Source organism: Triticum dicoccoides, chromosome 4A (genome assembly GCF_002162155.2).
Source record: "Triticum dicoccoides isolate Atlit2015 ecotype Zavitan chromosome 4A, WEW_v2.0, whole genome shotgun sequence".
Taxonomy (NCBI): domain Eukaryota; kingdom Viridiplantae; phylum Streptophyta; class Magnoliopsida; order Poales; family Poaceae; genus Triticum; species Triticum dicoccoides.
This window is the reverse complement of record NC_041386.1, coordinates 552,844,709-552,858,839: the sequence shown is the minus strand read 5'-3', so window position 1 is coordinate 552,858,839 and position 14,131 is coordinate 552,844,709. Positions and strand designations below refer to the sequence as shown.

The 14,131-nt window shown below is 43.9% G+C and overlaps 3 protein-coding genes across 4 annotated transcripts; 1 reads left to right on the top strand and 2 right to left on the bottom strand.

The window, feature by feature from the left end:
• The first annotated feature begins 4,371 nt into the window (after nt 1-4,371).
• LOC119286710 lies at nt 4,372-7,347 on the top strand. The gene is made up of 9 exons (XM_037566149.1): nt 4,372-4,715; nt 4,849-4,910; nt 5,027-5,088; nt 5,182-6,019; nt 6,116-6,208; nt 6,306-6,404; nt 6,505-6,564; nt 6,660-6,820; nt 6,927-7,347. The coding sequence occupies exons 1-9, from the start codon at nt 4,556-4,558 to the stop codon at nt 7,006-7,008; spliced, it is 1,617 nt and encodes a 538-aa protein (XP_037422046.1). The 5' UTR covers nt 4,372-4,555; the 3' UTR covers nt 7,009-7,347.
• A 514-nt stretch (nt 7,348-7,861) lies between these two features.
• Nucleotides 7,862-9,888, bottom strand: LOC119286709 (type IV inositol polyphosphate 5-phosphatase 11-like). Of its 2 annotated transcripts, none has more exons than XM_037566147.1 (8): nt 9,725-9,888; nt 9,454-9,607; nt 9,235-9,365; nt 9,065-9,162; nt 8,843-8,968; nt 8,502-8,689; nt 8,296-8,433; nt 7,862-8,193 (listed from the first exon to the last, which is right to left on the bottom strand). In XM_037566147.1, exons 1-8 carry the CDS (start codon nt 9,757-9,759, stop codon nt 8,029-8,031), a joined length of 1,035 nt encoding a protein of 344 aa, XP_037422044.1. In that variant the 5' UTR covers nt 9,760-9,888; the 3' UTR covers nt 7,862-8,028. The 2 variants fall into 2 exon arrangements, with proteins under 2 accessions (XP_037422044.1, XP_037422045.1); XM_037566148.1 differs by having other exon boundaries at nt 9,065-9,141; nt 9,725-9,887.
• A 1,279-nt stretch (nt 9,889-11,167) lies between these two features.
• Nucleotides 11,168-13,833, bottom strand: LOC119286708 (mitochondrial import receptor subunit TOM6 homolog). The gene is made up of 2 exons (XM_037566146.1): nt 13,534-13,833; nt 11,168-11,412 (listed from the first exon to the last, which is right to left on the bottom strand). Exon 1 carries the CDS (start codon nt 13,702-13,704, stop codon nt 13,534-13,536), a length of 171 nt encoding a protein of 56 aa, XP_037422043.1. The 5' UTR covers nt 13,705-13,833; the 3' UTR covers nt 11,168-11,412.
• Nucleotides 13,834-14,131: the final 298 nt, after the last annotated feature.

Here is a 14,131-nt window from a genome sequence, read left to right as displayed (position 1 = left end):
CTGATGTTGATAATTCTAGGGCCGAACGGGAAGAATATGAATGTGTATATGCAGCCGCTTAAGGACGAATTGCAAGAAGCTTGGGATAATGGGTTCAAGACATACGACACCTTTAACAAACATAACTTCGTAATGCGTGTCTGGTACATGTACTCGATGCATGACTTGCCAGTGTATGCGCTATTCGTTGGCTGGTGTGTGCATGGAAGGTTCACGTGCCCCACATGCAAGGCAGCTCTTGAGTTTCGTTGGCTGCAGGCGGGTTGCAGTTTTTCTTGCTTCGACTTGCATAGACAGTTCCTGGATCCTCGTCATAAGTTCAGGAAAGACAAGAAGAACTTCATGAAAGGTAGAGTTGTCAAAAACTCTGCACCACCTCCATTGACAGGCCAAGAGACCCTGGATCAGTTAAACGCTTTCGAGCTAGATCTAGAGCGTCCAGGGTATTTCAAGGGGTATAATTCGAAACATGTCTGGACTCACAAGACATGTTTGTGGGATCTGCCTTACTTCAAAGACCTTCTTTGCCCATACAACATCGACGTGATGCACACTAAAAAGAATGTCACCGAGGCACTTTTTGGTACATTGTTCGGCACGGACGGGAAGTCAAAGGATAATACTAAGGCTAGAGTCGATCAGGAGGCGCTATGTGATAGACCATTACAAAACATGCAAGAACCGAAAGGAAAGCAAAACTGGACGAAGCCAAAGGCATGGTTCAATCTTGGAAGGTCAGCTATGAGGGAAATTATCTTGTGGGTGAAAATGTAGTTGATGATGACCATAACTTTGTGATAGCACACTACGAAGCCAAAAATCGCCATTTGCATAATCCGAAGCCTCGGTACAATGCTGGCGACCCTAAATCCAACCACAACCTATTCAAAGGGAATCTTGCACCAGTCGGTTCTTCAAAACCAATATCGTTGGATGTCTAAGAATGGCAGACAATTTCTTTGTATATATTCACCAACCTAATAGAAGTGCGGCCATACATCGAGTAAGTTCTCGCGTAAATCATTTCGCAACTTCTAATTCCTTTGAACTGCTCTTATTCCCGGATATTTTTTGATACAATTGATATGTCGCCAAATTCTCGGATGGAGCGGTGATCCAAAAGGAATCCATCAAATAGTATGAGCTTCTGGCAAAGCAAGGAAGCGGCTTTCCCGGTTTCATCTCTTGGTTCAAACAAACGGTAATTTCCGTTAGGCCATTCTCGTTTCTTCGTCTAATTTGCGGCTAATGCAACAATCATTCCGTATTAAACTTGTAGGCTAATTCAGAGTCTATGGATGCCGAATTGAGACAAGTCGCTAATGGTTTTGACTTTAAGGTCCGTTCATTTGACAAATACGACATCAACGGGTATCGCTTCCGTACCTACGACAAAGAGCTATCTATGACCGACCGAAAGTCTACAAATTGTTGTGTCTCTGCTATCAGCGATGGAGGTATCGAGTATTATGGGAGAGTTGAAGCAATTTATGAACTTCTATTCTATGGTCAAAATGCACCGAACGTCGTAGTCTTCAAATGTTACTGGTTCCAGCCGAAGGAGACTAGAAGGACTCATGAACATACAAGGCTAGTCGAAATCAAACAAAGCACCCATTTAGATGTTCTCGATGTCTATATTACGACTCAACAGGCGACCCCAGTTTTCTATCTATCATGGGCCTGCCAAATCGATCCAAATCTAAATGGTTGGGATGTCGTTTATCAAGTGCCGCCGCATGTTAGACCACCTCCCCCCAATGAAGAGGATTATGAACCTCACATTCACCCAGGCACATATGAAGGTGAATTCTTCCAAGAAACACGTCTTTCTAAAAAAAATCTTCAAGAAATGCTCTACTTCACACCAGAACATTGAAGTAGACTGCGACTGTGAACCCGACTTCACCCCCTGGCCTGAACAAGAAGAGGTTACTGCTGCGGATGACTTGTCAATGGTTGATCGATTACGTAAAGGGGGCCTTCCACATGTTGATGTCGTTGAACCCAATGAGCACTTCATTCATGATAGTGATGATGATGATGATGCATTTATTGATCCCAGAGCATTTATTGAACCCGAAGAACTAGATTATTATTAGGTATTCAATTTTTTATGTTGTACTTGATTTATATATTTACTTATATGATTGTATGATTTATATAGTTACTTGTATAACTTTCTTACTTTGTATGATTGTTTGTTATACATAGTGCCATGGTCTTGATATCCGTCCCCGTCGGCCCTCGCCCACTTTATGATTCATATGTGGTAAATTATCTTTTATAACTATTTGTTGCATTTTACATTTATGACAATTATGGCCATCAAGTTGACATAGAGATATTTTTATCTAGGAGGTATGTGAACCGGAAATTGCAACTGACCCTCTTGTCGAGAAGTTAAATTTAATTGAAAAATAAAATGAGTATTTAAAATAAAAAATAAAAAGAATTGAATAAGAGAAGATGAAATTGGAGTTGTATGCTATCGATGTCATCGATGATCACAAGATGAAGATGAATGCAATGCGCTTGAAGATTAAGAAGATTAGAAAATATGCCATTGATAATGAGGCTTGGTATCATTATGCCGTTGCATCAAGTGTTACCTTGGTTGCGATCTTCATCGCATTTGTTGTGATGAGGGTAAGTTTTCTCTAGTGTTTTGCTTAACAAATGCATACTTAGCTTATTTTCCTCCTAAATGGGATAATTACCTAAGTTAGATAAAAAAAATGAGCTTTACTTACGTAAGTTGGCTCGAAAATGGCATCATCACCTAGGTTAGCACAAAATTGACCTATACTTACCTTATTTTTCTCCAAATTGACATAATAAGCTTAGTTGGCTAAAACTGACATGATTAGCTATGTTGGCTCTAAAATGACACAAATAAGGAATAACAAGAAGAAAACAAGAAAGAGGAGAAAAAGAAAGAATAGAAGAAGAAAAAGAAGAAAAAGAAAGAATAAAAGAAGAAGAATGAGAATGAGAATGAGGAGGAAAGGGATAAAAAGATAGAAGAGAAGAAGAAGAAGAAGAAGAAGGTTTGATTCACTTCATGGAAGCAGCATTAATGGACTGCTAGTGTTTAGTTCTTATTTTCATTTGTATTGGTGAACAATGTAAAACTATGTATGTATATATGGATGAACTCCGTGAAACTATGTATGTATTGGATCTTTTAATCCCCTATGTGTTATGTTGCATTGATGGACTGCTAGATGTTTGATACATGGGTTAGTTTGATGTTGAAACTATATATATCATATATATCTTTTGAAAATGCAGGGATATAACAGGAAACAAAAAAATAGCAACAATACAGGCACTTTGCCGCCCGCCCCCGACGACAAAGGGACCTTTGCCGTCCGCTCCCAACGACAAAGAAGTCATGTGGCAGCAACCTGGGAGCAGACCCATTTGGTCAATTTGCCGTCGGTGGCCGACGGCAAAGAGCTGGGTCTGCTGACGCATCTGCTGACGTCAGGACGGGCAGCTTTGCCTTGTGCTAGCGGGCAGCAAAGGCTGCCGTTAGCCACCTAACGTGACTAACGCATGTTTTTACCGTCCATGTTCTTTGCCGTCCGCCGCCGACGGTAAAGGGCGCTTTGAGGAAACATACGGCAAAGAACATGTTTACCGTCGCTCTCTTTGCTGGGCAAGTTTGCCGTCGGTGGCGGACGGCAAAGAGCTTTACCGTCCGCTTTTGGTGCCTTTACCGTCTGCCATGGCGGACTGCAAATAAGCTGATTCATGTAGTGTCATGAAATTGGTGATGGCGGATAGTTGATAATGACGACGGCGTCGAATCCTTCTCTCCGAAGCCCGGAACAGACTCCAGATCAACCCTCCCGATGAAGAACATGAGGTGGTGGTGACTCCGTATCGTAAAACATGATGATTCCTTTTCTCTGGGTTTTTTCTGGACGAATAGGTACATATGGAGTTGGAGTTAGGGTTGCGGGAGCTGCCAGGAGCCCACAAGCCTGCCGGTTGGACGCACCGACGACTGCACGGCCGCAAGCAGACAGGCGTGACCGTTTGCCACCCTCAAACGGACGAAATCCGAACGAAACGAACGTTCGTTTTGGGACATGCATTGGAGTCACCCTTACGAGTTAATCCCGTGTACGTATGCGTGTCCGTGTAGTGTACGCATGTCATAGTCGGTTTGGGACTTTGGGTAATCTAGCTTCATACTACTCCGCACGGTAAATCTGGTACTCCGTAGCTTTGCGCGTGCACTACTCCGCACGGCCGGGTTTCACCTTCACGCCCGGTGTTAGTTTACAGCACCTCTTTTTACTGCCACGTCGCCAACGGCCCACGGTTTCAAAAAATAAAAAAGGGAAACGCCGCCGCTCCAACGGCTAGTTCCCCCCAGCCGCTCCCGGATCGGACTCAAAAATCCATCGCCCAACTCGCCACATCCACCACAGCCCACAGCCTCGCCGTAGCACACCATCTCCGACGCCGCCCGCCGCTTTCGCGAGCTTGCTAGGTAGCTATATCGCCGATCCCACCGAGCCGGAACGCGGAGCAAGCGCAGATGGAGATCCCCCGCAGCCTCGGCGCCCAGGACAACGAGGAGGAGGAGGAGTACGACAGCGTCTTCTACGAGGACATCGAGGCGCCCAAGTTCGTCGACCTCACCGCGCCCGACGCCGCCTGCCCCGCCGACGACCCCTCCTGGTTCTGCCTCCGCGTAGGTAAGCAATCAAATCATCCTCCAACCCTCCACAAGCAAACCCCCTCATCGCCGGCGTTCGCCGTCGAATCTGAGACGCAAAGACACCAAATTCGCCTCGCCGCTGATCCGCCATCGCGGCGTATGATATGCAGGCTGCGACCAGAGGCACGAGCACGTCGACCCGGAGGCGCTGCACCGGAGCTTCGTCATGCGGGTAATCCATCCATCCATCGCTCTCCCGAATCGAATCTCGCGGCTTCTCGTGTTTGATTGATGCGCGACTGAATTCGAGGACTGACGGAACCGAGTTGTGATCCGTTCCCCCCGCAGGTCATGGCGGCGAGGAGCCCCAACGTGAGGCTGCAGAAGGCCATCAGCAGGAGAAACCAGAGGTGCGCGTCTCTCATCTGAATCTTTTTCCTTTCTCGCCCGCCGCCGGCCTGAATTACACTGTAATTTAGATCGGATTTGTTGACCCCGTGCAGCTCGACGCTGCCGAAATGCCCCCACTCGGCGCCGGCGAAGCCGCCGAGGACCCGGATGACCAGGCTGAGCCTGGCGACGGGGGCGGCCGAGAAGGCGGCGAGGGCCGGGCTGCAGGGCCACCGGATTCGCAGCCTGAGAGATTCCCCGGTCCGGACCAAGGCGGCGAGGGTCGACGCGTCCAGCGCGAGGAAGAAGGCTCTGACCACGCCCCGGAGCAAGACCGTGCGGCCAAGGCAGGAGCCGTTCCTCAGCGTGAAGCACCAGAAGAAGCCGGTTGCGACGGACGCGGCGGAGATGAGGGGGACCGTGGTGAAGGCGCTGTTCATGAGCACGCCCAAGAAGGAGACGCCGGCGAAGATCCAGGCTCCTCCGGTGGCCGAGGTCTGCTCCAAGATGAAGAAGCTCAACCTGGCGTGCCGGGAGGTGCCTAGCAGGTACCTGTCGCAGCTGCCCACGCTGAAGATCGCCAAGAAGTGCGAGGAGACGGCGGCGGTGAAGAGAGTGCAGGAGCCAAGGAGCGGGAAAAAGATGATCCTAGGCTGTTCGGCGAAATGCGCCAACGCCGAAATAAATGAAGGGAGCCGAAGTGGCCGTGAGAACATCAACGCGGATGAGAACTCGTGTAAACGAACTGCAAGGCGCAATTGGGGGCAAGAACCCAAGGAGGTGCTGCAGGGACCACGGGTTGAGGTGGCGGAACCATTGCGGCCCGACATTCATGGCGACGACAAGGAGAATGCGCCGTGCGGTGATCAGCTCGCCGAGCAAGCCTTGAGTCGGGAAGAAGAAGATGAAAACAGCAAGCGGTCTGAGAACAGCGAGAATGCTCCTCAAAAGGTACTGAAACTCTGACGTTAGTGATGATGTTTGCCATGGTTTAGCTGCTGTGGGTAGGATGTGGTGAACCTGAAATGCTGCCATGACTAATTGCAGGTGCTTAAAAGGCAGAACAAGGTAGTGAATGCGGAGCAGGGAGGAAAGCTTAAGAAGAATACCATCCTGAGGCCATTCAGGCTAAGGACTGATGTGAGTTATGATTGCATTGCATCCCACGTTTGCTTGTTTTTGTGAAGGATTTTCACTCGGTTTGCTGAAGGGCCTTTACTCTTTGTGCTGCATTTAGGAGAGACAGGTATTGAAAGATGCAAATCCAGAAAGAAAACCGACGGCGGCCGAGAAGAACGACATGCCAGCACTGAAGGATGAAAATAGGCGATTGGTGGTAAGTTGAATCAGGAATGCACAACGTTAGATTTCTGATTTCTTGGACTACCACCTATTGGTTACTCAATTGTTCTATGTACTATTGTGATGTGATGCAGCAAACTGGAAGATGCACTGATGGAAAGGAAAGAGAAAAACTGACTTGTGGCGAGAAGCAGGTGAGCATTTCCCGGTCCAAATCAATTTAGTGGTAGTACAATTTAGAAACACACATGCTGAATTGCTTACTTATCTGTCCATGTTGCAAATTCAGAGGAAACAAATTACACACACTGTCACGAATCGGCTTGGTGAATCCAAAACGGTTTTGTGTAACATCCGGCCCAACAATGTGAGGCCTGCGCTGACTAAAGGAAAAACCATAGAGAAATCACAGAGGGCAGCAGCATCAACGAGAACAGCCAAAATAACAAGGTTTGCAAAACCAAATCAGTTCCTTCCCCTTTCTGAATTTCTGAATTTACACATTGATTTCTGCATTTTAGCACATCATGATATCTTTTCCTTTCCCTGTATTCAGTGGTTTCACAGCACCGTCTCAAATTGGAGAAAAGAGGAAGGCCTCGGTGAAAACATCCAGGCTTCAGGAAGCAGCAGCTTGACTAGAACATGTGGCAAAAAAATTAAAGAAGACAACGATTATATTGTCTGCTCCATCCAAAAGACTGAGTGTGTATCTATGGCGTCGAACTGGTTTTGTGAGTTTTGTCAACTAGAAGTGTACACTAGGGAGGGGGTTGGCCAGGAACTCTCACACCAACAGGGTTCTGTCAAGTTTCCCTGTTTTTGTCCATGAAATTGGTGTGATGAGTAAAACTCTTTGTTCTGTACCATCTTTACTAGACATTCTTTTGTAGCTGAAAGCCCGAAAGAAATTTAATTCAGTGGTGAAATGTGTATCTATGGCATTGAATTGGTTTTCTGAGTTTTGTTAACTGAAAGTGTGTACCATCTGTTTCTGTACTCAAACCGTCAGTGTGAACCGTTGAGTTTCCTTGTTTCTGTACCATGAAATTTGTGAGATAGGTGAAATAGTTTTGTTTTGGTACACCCTTATATACTAGACAAGTAGATGTTTATTCCAAATGCAAATCTGTACTGAAAATCTGTAGTGAAATACAAAAATCCAAGAAAGTTAAGAATTGTGTTCCTTGGTTAGAATTTGGGAAATCAAAACGCATACTGTTCTTGAAAATTAAAATTCCTAATATTGAGGTCCCCTAAAGTTTGAACCTTAAACCCCATGAAACAATGTGCTGTGATAAAGAATCTGCTCTGCTATGTCAATGCCATATTTGACATGGTACTGTGTGTATTAACCAAAGTTTGGTGTCTGTATATGCTGGGTATTTCTGTTTCCTTACTATAAGAACACATCAGGAAGTTGTTTGTAGCCTGCTGACCAATTCGAAAAATCCACGTCACCATATAAAATCAAGAGGGTACACAACAACAATAACAACAACATGAACATACGGTCGACATTTTGACTTTACCAAATTACATTTAGCGAAATCATTTTCAGAGGATAGATAATGATCTGTGCTATTTGCCTTTACAATTGTTGTTACAAAAAAATAAGTCATCTAAATATACTTGTGATTGTCAATTGTAACATAAATCTATGAATCACCACCACGTACTTTCAGACAAAGATGAGCTTTCACAGGCTTGTGATCAGAGCTGCTAACACAGTCAAGTGCTTCATATGAACTTAACACCGCATCCAAGCCAGAAGAATGGTCAACCTTGAACAATATCCTATCTGTCCAAGATGGCACTCTGATCTGAGGAAGTGAAGAGCATATGCATAAGACATTATTTTTCCAGAATATGTACAATTTCCTTCAGACAAATTGACATCTTAATATGATACTAACTGAAGGTACCTTGTAACTTGAATCGTAGTTGCTACTTCCGACATTATATTTGTATGTTGGCTTAAAAGACAAGGTCCCTTCACAGTACCCATGGAAGACTTGACCCTTCTCAGCTTCTTGCAGCAGCTGGTCTCTGTCTCTTAGCTTCTGAAATAGCGCATATATGTCAGGCATTTATGTCATGTAAAAATTGAATAGGTCCAGCATACACTTACACTCTGGCGATTCTCCTCGATCATTTTCCTTGCTGGCATCGAGCTTATTCCTTCTAATCTGTAATTCAAGTCACCGAGCCACACTGTTATGTCGGCAGATTTGGCATAATGTATGTCATTCTTGGAGAACAGCGAGTGCGAAATATGCCGGCATTCAGAGTTCCTCTTCTCCACCTTGCGTTCATGGGCTACACTTTAATAAGTTACCTTGTTACTTATTCGTAATAACATTTGAAAGACAACAGTTACTATTGAATTAAATTAATGTTGCTTCCGGTATTAGCACTGAGGTAATAAGACCCAACAATAAGAAATGGATTGACCAGAAGTTGGAAATCAACCTGCAAGATGGCAGGACACAAACACCATCCGGATCCCACTGAAGTTTACGTACATGGCCACAGCTCCTTTCTTCCTCCCAATTACGCCACCGCAGCCTCCGACTGCGTGTTCATCCACCTTCATTTCTGACCAAATTCAGGTATTTAAACAGGACTTATTTGATCAGATTAGAAGTGCTCTTTCAACACCAAGAATATTCAGCTATATAATAACATGATCACCTTTGATGTACGCTTCCGAACTCTTTGCCCCGAAAAGAAACATCTGAATAGACTGCATGGCCTTCTGGCATAACAAGCTGAAATTTTGACAACCATTGCTGTATTTCAGAATAAGGTGAAAACCTTCAAAGTGTTCATAAAAAAAAAGGTTAACGTTGAAGGTCCCTCACATGTGTGTATCAGCCATGGCTTCTTGCAGAACTTGTTCGACGCCACATTTCGGGACTTCTTGCAGCCCCACAACCAGCAAGTCGAACTTCCTGGTGGAGCTCACCAGCTTTCTTATGTCCTCCACAGACATCTTCGCGAAAGAACAGATATTAAACCAAAGGAAATGGCTCAACCACCATCAAGAAGAACGCAGCCAAGAATATGAGTATATGATGCACCTTGCCATTCATGTTCCATGTGATAATGCAGACACAAAGCACGGAGCTGGCTGTGAACTCGCAAGCTTTCTGAATCCGGATCGTCTTTATGCCTTCATGAGTTCCATCCCCTTCAATGGAAACCATGCCATTGTTGTGCAGATCACCGAATATCCTGCGATCCCATTAGTATATACATCAATCATATGGAATTGCTCAAAAACAAATCAATCATATGGAAAGCAACTTTTAATAAGACTGCATAACTATTTTTTGCAAACAGATAATATACCATTTTGGAAGACTGAAGCTGCTGCAGTTGCCCATGTGTTGGCCGAGCCCTTCCTTTCCGACTATCTTACGGGGAGAAGATTACAAAAGGGGACTTTTTATATAGCGATCTACTCCGAAAGTTCGACGTTTCTTCGCAGAAACCAAATTGATTAGATTTTGAGATGCTTCTGGTCATCACGTTTTCCTGGTCAGCAATTCTGGTGCAAAGTTTCAACATAGCAGTAGAGAAAAGGACAAGTGGAATGCTCAAGACCAGCCACTTGGATTGTATGGATTGGGTAGTTAGGTACTGGATACCTTTGATGTGACAACAAGATCGCCTTTGTCGTCGCATCATTACAAAGGACGCACATGTGAAATTGACTAGACACATACAGAGGACCAGTAGAATTGCTGCCAATAATGCTTGGAGACAAGCATGGCCACATTTTTGCTTAGCAAGTAACTTCGTTGAACATGAGCTCTCTGATGGAGAAGTTCAATTGGGGAACATGTTGGACTTGCTGTGTTCCTGAAGTTTCACCATGCAAGCCTTGTGCATCACTGAACCGTATAGCCAGGAAAAGCAACCATGTTGTGAAAATGACATCTCTCTCATTTTGTTTTTCTCGTTTTATCCGGTGGCATACATATTTCTAATGAGCAGAAATGTATTGCCCTTTCTCACAAAATGAACAAGTCAGTAACACCCTCAGTGAAGTTAAATCAGCTGGGCTGCAAAATGTATTGCGCCATTTACCGCAAAACAGCTGTATTTACAGGAAGTACATCTCAGAAACAGCATATGGAATCCACTATTTAGAATATATATATTTCAAACAATCTCAGGTTTATCCAAGAGTTGATCGATACCAAAAAAAGGGGGAAACGGTACATAAGAGGGCAGCCTGTGTGTGTAGGGCTGTGGTGGGTGGGATGGCAAAGGAGATGTGTGCAGGAGTGACGGTCTTCGTCAGGTGGTGCTCAAAGTCAGTGGTGATCTAGCACAGCGATCTTCAACGACTGCCCGGCCTGGCTAGGTCACCGAAGAAGAAGGAATCGGCTCATGGTCCTAAAAAACAGCGAGCTCGACATCAAACCCAGACAGCGGGATGGGTGATTTTTTTCAAGTTTGGTTTGGGGTAATGAGGCAACCCTGTTATTTCAGTGTATTGCTCCCCCAGCTCTTTACCCATTTCATTTGAGCTTATCACCACCATATGGCATGTGGAACAACAGGTTTTCCAAGATCCAGGATCCGTCTGAGCTTTCGAGTTCCGATCAGGATATATCTCAGAGTTTCTACATGCCCTTATCGTTGTTTTCTTATCCAAGGCGCAATTTGCTCCACGGACTACAAATTCGCATGGTTCGCAAAGATGCTGCTTCTACTAGTATCTGAATTGCATAAAAGACAGGTCTATGCTAGTGGCAAGAGGGAACAACTGAAACACATTCAGTATAGCAACGACAAATCACATCCCAGCAATAATGAAATATATGAGGCACGCATCACTGATTGTTAAAAACCCACAAAGTTGCTGGGGCAGTGGCAGTGGTAACCACAACCAACAGAGTTTATGCGAACACTGTCATTGAATTCTCACACTATAGAAAGACGAAATACTAACAAGGAAAACTAATTTCATGTTTGACAAGGTACTTCAAAGTCTGCTCCTGAGAGTAACTTCACCATCCCAGTCGCACCTAATAACAAGGATAAAACACATAGTCAGCATCTGGCTTATTGCAATCGGTATCAAACAAAAATAACAATTCAAATACGTTAATGCAACTATAGAAAGTCCAGAACAAAATCTTGTGGTGCAACCAATTGCTATTACCAATAACTTATCAGGAGATAAAGGATATTAAAACTCAAAACAGTGACAGAACTGAGTAGTTTGCGTTTGTCCACATAACTTCCTAGCATTGAATAATAATGAGAAAACAACGAAGTCTCAGCAATTTAAACAGAAGATCACAGGGGAAGGAAAAAGATGGCTAGTGGTGTGGGGTCTCAGGCAAAACCACGTTCCCATCAGATTATGACTAATGGGCAGGAACCAAGACAATTCAATTCAATTAAACCTTGCATTTAAAATGAACCCAATGATAAGTGCCACATGTGTGGCACGGACCACTCCTGCCCTGATGTTTTTTACAACTAAAGTTGCCATTCAAAAGAAAAAACAAATCCAAAATATAAACTGAAACTTGCCATCCGAAAAGAAAGTTGCCATGCTTTACAACTGATGAAGTTGTCATCCTCCCGTCACTAAACTTGCCATCAAAAACATTCAGAGTTGCCATGTGTCCGTGCCACATATGTGGCACTTATCCGGGTCCAAAATGAATTGGGCATAATGACTAGGTCTGTTTCTACAACTCAGAATGTCCAGTCAACATATGAGTATATGACTGATCAAGACCAACCTCAAATACAATTTTTAGTTCTTTCTAAAGCAGACAATAGTTAGCTTCTTCCCAACTTAAATCCAGTACAGTTTTTGCAGCTGTTGTGTTGCCAGAATTATAATGATCTGGTTAATGGGATCATTCGAAATATATATAATGGATAATCCTAACTGCAATGGTCAATTAAAAGATAGCTAACGACAGTCTTAAGAAAACATTACGACTATTATTCTATAAACAGCACAAAAAATGCACAAGCATAACTGACAAGATTCTACCATTCCTTCTTCAGAAGCAATGTCAATAAATAACAAACATTACGGAAGACTTTGCTTATGTACCACAAAGTCAATTCTACAAGAATTGTACTACCTCCGTCTCGGTGAATTAGTCATTCGTGTAGTTCTAGGTCATCGATTTGAGGAATTAAATATGTGTTATATGTCATGAAAAGTATATTATTAGATTTCTACACGGATGTAGTTTCTAAATATATATTTTTTGTCACATATAATACATATTTAGATAGTTAAATTGTCGACCTAGAACTACGCGAATGACTTGTTCACCGAGATGGAGGTAGTATGTAAATATAGAACAATCTAATAGATAATGCTAAAAAGGAAAATTAATATTCAGAACATACTGGATACTGCATCAATGAAGCCATAAAATACAGTTATCATTGTTCTCAGAAAGGAGCCAAGTACCATCAATACATTAATACTTCTTGATTCATTGGCCAAAATTAAACAAGATAACAAATAACAGCAAGAGGTGCAACTGTGATCAAAACAGATAAAATACTCAATCTTACTGCATTTATTAAAAAAAGGGTTATGAACCAATAAATCGATCTTCCAATCACCATAATGATACTGCTAAAACAAGGGATTATAACATAGTTTGAGAACGGCAAATCAGCTAAACGAATTCAATATCACAACCTATCTAAAAGCTAGTTGGACTCTTTAAAACATGCTACTCCCTTCGATCCATATTACTTGTCGCTGGTTCAGTACAAGGTTAGTACAACTTCACAAGTAATATGGATCGTAGGGAGTATAATCTTTACAAAGTTGTCATGAAACATAACTTTTCCTTTCTATCTACTCGTTGAAGGTCATTAGTTAGGTTCAATAATTTCTCAGTTTGCAAATCAGCATTACCAAACTAAAAGATCATTAAAAAACCAACAGATCGCCTGCTTTACACACGAAAGAATAGAATTACAAGCTTTAGCAACCCTAGTAATAAGGACACTCATTAGAATCCGATCTACGGCTACGAAACCCTATGATACCGTACCAAACCGAGCGGCCGCACGACGATCCGAAAACAGATCACACGCGCAACGCACCCAAATCGACCAAACCCTAGAGAAGGAAGAGCGTGGGCGGGAGGAATCACCTAGAGCTCGAGCTTGAGCTCCGTCATGCCGGGCTCGCGGGTGAGGTAGTGGAGGATGTAGGGGGCGGCGCGGATGACGGCGATGCAGCCCGCCATGATGCTGAGATGCAAGCGCAGCTCCTTGTACGCCGCCTCCTTGCTCGGCTTCCGGGGCATCGCGCCTAGAAACATCTTGGCTGTCGTCGGCGGCGAGTTCTCCGGGTTCGAGGGTTTGGGTTGGGGATCTGGATGCGGCGGGGCTGCTGCTGCTGCTTAAACCCTAGGACGATGCGATTGCGGTGGCTAAACTTAGAGAGGAAACGGGTCGTATTTACGCCCGTGACCCTGGCGAACTGCGTATTTCCGCGCACGTTGGGCCCGGCCCAATTACCACGAAATCAGGAGTGCTCCTATTCGGCGCGGAGACCTCTTTTGAACCGAAACAGGAGTCCTGCGAGTTTTTCCTTTTTTTCGTAAATCCGTTTATTCAAATTATGTTTTATCTCTTTAAACCGCGTTCAAATCTTGATCCGTTTTCATCTTAGATTCCTCACGTCAAGATCTTCAAAACTAAATCGCTTGTTGGTAGGTTTTCACAAACTTTTTTTCACGAAAAAAC